General features: G+C 48.2%; 1 protein-coding gene across 2 annotated transcripts; it reads right to left on the minus strand.

The window, feature by feature from the left end:
- Positions 1-490: 490 nt before the first annotated feature.
- LOC148163498 (uncharacterized) lies at positions 491-3,799 on the minus strand. Of its 2 annotated transcripts, XM_088026164.1 has the most exons (3): positions 3,724-3,799; positions 2,677-2,879; positions 491-1,054 (listed from the first exon to the last, which is right to left on the minus strand). In XM_088026164.1, the coding sequence occupies exons 1-3, from the start codon at positions 3,794-3,796 to the stop codon at positions 860-862; spliced, it is 471 nt and encodes a 156-aa protein (XP_087882290.1). In that variant the 5' UTR covers positions 3,797-3,799; the 3' UTR covers positions 491-859. The 2 variants fall into 2 exon arrangements, with proteins under 2 accessions (XP_087882290.1, XP_087882289.1); XM_088026163.1 differs by lacking the exon at positions 491-1,054 and having other exon boundaries at positions 2,270-2,879.
- Between the last annotated feature and the right edge of the window lie 4,184 nt (positions 3,800-7,983).

A 7,983-nucleotide genomic window follows, 5' to 3' on the forward strand; every position in this document is an offset into this window, starting at 1 on the left:
GGGAGGGGCAGGCCTACTGTGGATGATGACCTGAGGTTGGAAACCATAATCCTAAATCAGTTCACAAAAAAAGTGTACCATCAGGATGTCTTAACATGAAGTTCACAGATGGCTTTAAAAAAAAAGTCTGTAAATACCCTTCAATTTTATGTAAAACTTTCCATGTGCACAGGTATAATTTGTACGGGGATGTCAGGCTTTACCTTTAACATTTTTAAAATGTCCTCACAACCCCAAACACTTGAGGCACATTGGACTGGATGTAGAAGATTCAGAAATAAAGACAACCTTAGTCTGCAGAATCAGTTTCCTCGCGTGGCAAAACAAAGTAAGAATCTGAAAAGTGGATAGACTTCAGTTCAGTCCTACACCGAAGTTAGCCCTGTTACTTATTAACTGTGCGGCTTCAACCAATCACTCAACCTCTTCCATTTTTTTTTTTTTTTTTCCTGTACTAACACCTACTTAGATTTTGGTGGGGGGAGGGAGGAGGGTCAGCATCAAAATAAAGTGATATAAACAAATGTCTAGTACATAGTAGGCAATCCAATATCATAGCTAATTACTTTTACTATTATTTTTACTGATATGCTGGGGGCTGCCCAGGGGACGGAGGGATTTTCGGAATGAGTTTTTTTGGTGACAATATTTAGAGAAAAAACAATGTCTGGCTGGAGGCCTCTGTCTCCATGTGTTCTGGCAGAGTGTTGTTCTTGGCTGTTCCTGGCTGTTGTCTGTCTTTACCTTGAACTGCCCTAAGATTAGAATTTCTTGTAAACAGTGACTTTATTCATCTGCATCCCTTCACAATGCTGGACTGCTTCCCCCGTGAACAGGGAGCCACCCCTCCCGCGGCTGCTCAGAGGACTGGAATTAACCTCTGTGATGTGATTGCTCTTCTTAAAGGCATTCCCTCCAGCCCCCGAAGGATGAGTGCAGGAAAGTTCCCAGATCCGGGATGCACTGCCAGGCACACCCACCTGCTCCACGTAGCCTTGGGGCCGGACCCGCATGGGCTCCCCTGGGGCTGGGTCCAGGTCAGAAGGAGATGTGTCTGAGAAAGATGCAGAGGAGCTCACTGGGAAAAGTGTTAGCCAGCAAACCAATGAACTAGCTCCGTATTAAAGGCAGTTTCATCTGACTCATCCCAGGATGAAAGTAGATTCTTCTGCTCTGACCTGCTATCCGCTCCCAGAGCAGACAGCATCTCCTTCCCAAAGCCTTACCCGAACCCCAGACTGAGGGAGATCCCCTTCCCCTGTAGACTGACATGAGAGCACACCTGTAGCAGGCACCTTCCCTCCTCGCTTATTCAGATGTCTCTCTTCCCTTGGGCAGTGATTTCTGGGAGCCCAGCCCTGTGCCCTCCTGCGTCACTTGGACTCAGAGAAAGGGCCCCCCAAATGGTGATAGGACAGACAGAGGCAGAGAAGAAGGAAAGAAGGGAGGGAAGGAGAGAGGGGCAGGGAGGAAAAGAGGGGGAGGGGGAAATAGGTCTCAGTTCCGGAGTGAGAAAGTTACGATTCTCTTTCCATGTCCACAGGTGACTTCTCGTAAGCCTCCAACACACCTGACTTTCTGCGTGGTCTAGCTTCCCTATCTGTGAAAGGGGAGGATGCTACTTGTCTTGCTGGATTGTTTTGGGGATCAGATAGAATCAACACATGGAAATGAAAACAGATGGGATTGAAGTAATTATGAAAACAGCTTTCACTTAAGAAATAATGTGCCTGGCCCTCCAAAATTCTATTGTTTGCTAGGCTTTGGCCCCAAAGGGTGGATTGTGGCAGAATGTCTCCAGGCAGGTCTCCGCTGATTTGAGTTGAGCATCTGTAGGCTGATCCCCCACCCGACCTGTCCCCAGGATGTCCCCTCACTGGGCTGCGTTGTCACTGCCCTTGCTCAGCACCCCGCCCCGGGACTGCTGTGGGCTCCCACCTGGGCTCTGGAACTCCAGCCCCTGTCCCCACCTGGCCATGCCCCGTGGAGCTTCCTCAGTGCTCTTCCTAGAACCCAGATATTCACCCTGGTGCTCAAAAACACCCCCGAGCTCCCCAGTGTCATCGGAATTACATGCTAGCCCCCTGGCACAACCTTCATGGTCCCTCTGGACCTGGTCTCTGTGGTGGGTGATTCTCCCAGCATTCTCTCCTGTCACCCCCACGCCAGTCCTGGGCCCCCCGGAATCACCACTCTGCTTCCCATCTCCCTGCCTTGTTTGGCTTGGGCTGTGGCTTTTGTGGGGACCCCTTCTCTGTGCCCCCTTTGCTCATTGGTCCGCAGGAAATCTCCCACCCTCCTTCCAAAGTGTTGTTTCTCTTGGAAAGCTGGTTTCCTCCTAGACAAGACTCACGGCCCGGTGCCTGAGATCCCTTCACACTTCTGTATTATACTGTTGTGTATTCAGCTACCTTCGCTCGGCCTCCTTGCTTTGCTGTTATTTCCTGATGTATCTGCCCCCCAGGGGCCCGTGCAGTCCTCAAGGATAAGGCCTGGGGCTTTCTCTTGGGTGAATTCCCTGTTACATGCTAAGTGAGTAGACGAGGTAATGAAGGTACCTCGAATGCATCCATCCTTTCTAAAGACAACGGGGTATCTGTTCTCTTGAGAGGGTCCTTGGCCAACATGCGAACGGGGGCCTGGGAACCTGTTTATTGCCCTGGCCTGGCTCCTCACCTTCCCATCGGTGCAGGCTTGCTCTTCCAGCCCCAAGTAGAAGCTCTCTGTCAGCACTTCCTTTCCTGTGGAATCAGCCTCACCGCTGGACTGCAAGCTGTTTGAGAGCCGGGCCATGTCCTCCTCTCTCATGCGCCCCACCCTGGTGTCCAGCCCCACACTTAGAGCCACGCCGCCATCCTCCCTGAGATCTTCTTCAGCGTCTGCAGGGAAAAATGAGCAGGCTCATCAGAGCCCAGAGTAGGAAGAGGTGCACCTGGCCTGCCGGGATAGTGTTTGCTTGCCTCTTCTCACTGCATGCCATAAAGCGACTCCATAAATATTCAGACACCTCGGGCTTCTCTCCCCACCTCCCTGCTCCCAGCAGGTGACCTGTCAGCGACACTCTCCATGTTTCTGCCTTTCTATTCTTTTTCATTTTCTTCTTCCTCTTCTAAATGCGGCCACTGCAATAAATTAAACTTTCATGGTCCCATTTCCTTCTTTCCTATTGCAGAACCTTGACATATTTCCTCAAGGAAATACTTTCAAAATCGTAATTGAAACACAGTAATTTATAATAGAAGTAGGAGGAAGAGAGTAATAGATTTAGCTCTCATTTCTGGTGGCAGACATGTTAATTACATTTTCTATTTCCTCTCATTAGCCTGGAGCATGTCTCCAACAGGCCAGGCCAGCCTGCTGCTTTCCCTCCCCTGGCTGAACCCCACCCTCTCTCACACAGCGAGCCCAAGGCAAACTTGACAATGCAAAATTGACCAAGTGGCTCTCGGGGCCGGTTTCTGCGGGGGCGATCCCCAGGTCTAACTGCTTCACTCTCCTACCCTAGGGGCTGGACACCCCGAGTCAGTGCAGTGCCCTGCATGCACTTGGCCTTCTCTTGCTCCCAGCTTTCCATAGGCAGCTGCCTTTTCCAAGGACACCTTTCCCCTTGAGCATGTCAGGAAGGCCGCTACCCGGCTACCTTCTCTTCCTCCCTGTGCACCCGCTCTGCTGACAAGGTCAGCACTCTGTCTCCTTCTGACATCCCTGGCCTCTCTTGCTTACCCTCGGCCTCCAAAGGCAGCGATGGTGGCTTTCTCCTCTCTGCTCCTGTAGTCACTGGGCTTTGCCCTGCCATTACACTTCCGATACCACGCTGCAATTGTGTTTTCACTTTCTGTGCCCTAGCTTCTGACTGCCCCACCCACCAGTACACAGACCAGCACAGTAAATGACCAGCGACTTGGGGGTAGGGGCTTAACTTGCTTCTGAATTATCAGCACGTAGCCCAGTGCCTGGTTCAGAGTAAATGTCCATTGGAATTTAAAAAAAAAAAAAGTACATAGAATAAAAAAAACATTCTTTTTTTTATAAACAAAGATAAACAAAAGATGGGATAAAGTAGCTATTATGAAGACATTACTGATATATGAAGACTAACTGATATATTTCAAACTTAAAAGGAGAAGGCATTGATATTTCCAGAAGTTTCTGAACTGTTTAGGGTGGGAATTAGGACTTGGGCCCCAAGAAAGAGAGATTTGTGTACGGCCAGACTTCTGGTATGGAGCCCCTCTTGGGGAGCAGCAGGTGGAGAAGGCTCCTTTCGGGCTCGCCTACATCTTCCCCATGCCCCATCCCCGAGCAGGTGCTACTTCTTCCCTGAAGGGAGCCTTGCAGAGCCAGGCTGGAGCCTGAGACTGAAGGGAAGATGGGAAAATGTGCACCTCCATGCATACTCACCAAAATACCTGCCTATATTTTGATCCAAGTGGAAAACTCTAATAAAAGTTGACTAAATACACACACACACACACACACACACACACACACAGCATGACTACGTAGAAAGCCCTGCGTCTCGCCCTCTGTTTTCACTTCATGGTTACCCTTCAGGAGCTCACCCAGCAGCGGCCAAGAGGGTGGTGCCGCTTTGGGGCCTGGGGCTTTCTTGTTGCATAACAGAGGCCCATAAGGGGCGCCTGGGTGGCTCAGTCAGTTAAGCATCTGTCTTCAGCTCATGTCATGATCTCGGGGTTCTGGGATCGAGTCCGATGTTGGGCTCCTGGCTCAGCGGGGAGCCTGCTTCTCCCGGCTTCTCTCCACCCTCTCTACCCCTGCTTGTGTTTTCTCTCTCTCTCTCTCTCTTTTTCAAATAAATAAATGAAATCTTAAAATAAAAAAAAAAAAGACAGGGCCAAAAAACACATAAACAACAACAGCCTGCCTTTTTTTAATTTTAATATTTTGATCATTAAGGATTTTTAATTTAATTTTGATTTTTTAAAATATTGCCTTCAGGGACACCTGGGGGACTCAGTCTGTTGGGCATCTGACTCTTGATTTTGGCGCAGGTCATGATCTCAGGGTCATGAGATCAAGCCCCGCATCAGCCTCCGTGCTCAGCAGGGAGTCTTCTTCAGAGTCTCTCTCTCCCTCTCCCTCTGCCCCTCTCCCTGCTTGTTTGCTCTTTCTCTCTCTCAAATAAATAAGTAAATGGAATCTTTCAAAGAAATTTAAAGAAATAAATACTGCCTTCAAATATTTATCTTGACTTCTGAGATTTCGATGCATACTTAAATTTTGTACCCAAGATGAGAGCGTTCCTGGCCTCACCTAACCCACTCTTGCTCTTCGGCAGCCCCTAATGACCTCAGCCCAGTTTCCCCTCCTCCTCCAAGTTCCTCTTCCTCAAGGAGCATCCGATCCAGTGGGGGAAGGTAAGCTTGTTGACTGTTAATTATTTTTTTTGGCAAGATAGAATACACAGGTGCAACAGAAAACATATGAAGTACATATGTGAGCGGAAGAGGGCAAAACTCAGCACGACTCTGTGTTTCAGAGAAGATGGGAAGCAAAATGGGGCATTGGAGTTGGACCTTGAAAGAGAAATCTCTAATAAGTCAAGGAGAAGGAGGAATATTCCAGATGGAAGGAAGAGTGTGAGCAAAGCTCAGAAATAAGGCAGTCAGGGGCTGCCTACCAGACCTCAGGGAGGAGGAGAAGGTTCTGCTGCTCAGAATGATGCTCACAGGAAGATGGAACCTTGGGAGGGCTGGTTAAGGCACGGAGTAATGGTTAATGAGTGGTAAGGGGAAAAGCGCTTCCCGCCCCAGCGAGGCAGGATTCCAGCCCCATGGGGGAGCTGGCTCAGCTATTTGAGCCCCCTGTGCTCCCACCATCCCGAGTCATCCCCCCTTCCACAGGTCTAATGAATAACAGGACCATGGTGACTGGGTAAAGTGGAGGGGGGTCTCTGCTCTCCTCCCTGATGCCTGGGGAGCATTCTTCCCTGAAGAGTTTGGCTGACAAGCTACTGCATTCCACTCTGGCTTCCTTTCTCTGTCACACCCCAGGTGGCTCTCAGAAAACACATTCCACATCTCTCTCCTCCTGTGTAAGTGGGGCTGCCTCATCTTTGGTTCTCACCAGTGGCTCTAAGTTTGGCCTGCTCGCCTCCCCCCAGGGGGACCGTGCACCTCAGGCTGCACAGGGCAGGTGGGGGCAAACTTTCCCGAGCTCGGTCTGGGTTGGGCACAAAATGGTCTTCTTTCTCAAGTGTATCCTATTTAAATCACATTGACACTGAGCAGTAGAGAGTTTTAATCCTTTTTTTTTTTTTTTCCAAATAAGGAAGCAGAGGTTTACAGAGGAAGTAATTTGCCTAACAGCCTCTAGTTAGAAGCAGGTTCTCTGGCTCCTGAACCAACACCTTTTCTTTTTTAAGGCACTATTTTATTCGTGAGGTGCGAGGCCTTTCCTGGAGAGAAACTGAGACAGAGAAGAAAAAGAGAAAGCCATCTGAAGAGAAGATAAACCATTCTAAGAATAATTTTGTCAGTTCAATCTATTATTTCCCTTAAATCATGCTTAAGGAGTGTCTCTCATAGTATGGACTAGGCCGCGGCCCCAAACTCCAGCTTGCCATGGGACAGCCTCAACTGTGCAGTGTTCTTGAGGGAGAGCTGTCTGGGGAGCCTTCCCTGACACTGCCCCCAACCAAGGCAAAGTAAGTAGCTTCCTCCTCTTGGCTCCCCAAACAGGTTGTACACACTTCATACTACAGCTCTTAATGTCAATTCAACTATGTGTTGTCAACTAAAAATGAGAGAGAGAGAGAATTTTATATATCAGCTTGACTGGGACATGGGGCATCCAGATATTGGGTTAAATTTTATTCTGGATATGTCTGTGAAAATACTTCTGGATGAGGTTAACCTTTAAATCAATGGACTGAGTAAAGTAGATGTTTCTCCTTAAAGTGGGTGGGCCTCATCCAATCAGTTGAAGGGATGAATAGAACAGAAAGGGGGGGATAAGAAATGATACTCTCTCTCTTCCTGACTGTCTTTGAACTGGGACACCGGTCCTTCTTCTGCCTTCAGACTTGGACTCAGACTGGAACCACCCCATCAGCTCTCCTGTGTCTCCAGCCTGTTGACCTTAAATCTTGGGATTTGTCAACCTTCCTAATTGCATGAGCCCATTCCTTAAAATAAAGCTCTCTTTATATTGTAAGGAATTGGCTCATATAATTTTATATGTATCTTATTGGTTCAGTTTCTTGGACAACTCTGAATACAGAGAAAGGGAGAGAGGGAGAGAGAGAGAGATTCTCTCACCTTCCAATAAAAGTAGAAGTGATCTGGGGCTAGAATCTGAGATATAGAATATCTCTGTAGTTACACAGGGCAAAGTTGGTCAAAGCACAACCAAACCCATATTAATTCTTCAGTGTCAGGGGAGGTCTAAGATAGGTTCTTCTAGAACATAAAATGATAAATTGAGGTGAATAAGAAATAGCTTCTGCTCTATGGGGTAAGTCCGGTGAGGGCAGGTGATGGTACACCGAGCAGCATTCCAAAGTAAGTCCAGCGTCTAGGCATGTAACTTATTAGACCTTCGAACATCTTCACATTCTTATTCTCCTTTAATCCCTAACTGATCCTCCAAGAGAAGTGAGAGGAAGATAGGCCGGAGGTTGTCTTCTGCATTAACTTCACAAATGTTGGCTGAGTACTGATACAGGCTATCTACCTCTCTACCTAGAACCAAGGAGACAGCAGTAAATGAAACTGTCATGATCACTTCCCTCATGGAGTTTATATTCCAACAGGGAAGAGACTCTGAGCAGGGACTTATGACTGTGCTATCTTTTATAGAAGCAAAGAAGGTGGTATAGAAGAATAGCAGAAGGAGATCTAATAGTAAAGGTCATGGACGGAGTCACTGAGCAAAACACATTGCAGCTAAAGCTCAAAGCATATGCAGAGGCTCTCAGGATCTTAGGACTCTGCTCGCAGCCCCCTCTGATGGAGATTGAGC

This window comes from Eumetopias jubatus, unplaced genomic scaffold, assembly GCF_037043125.1.
Source record: "Eumetopias jubatus isolate StellerSeaLion01/CBP00866 unplaced genomic scaffold, mEumJub1_p1.0 scaffold_9, whole genome shotgun sequence".
Classification (NCBI taxonomy): Eukaryota; Metazoa; Chordata; class Mammalia; order Carnivora; family Otariidae; genus Eumetopias; species Eumetopias jubatus.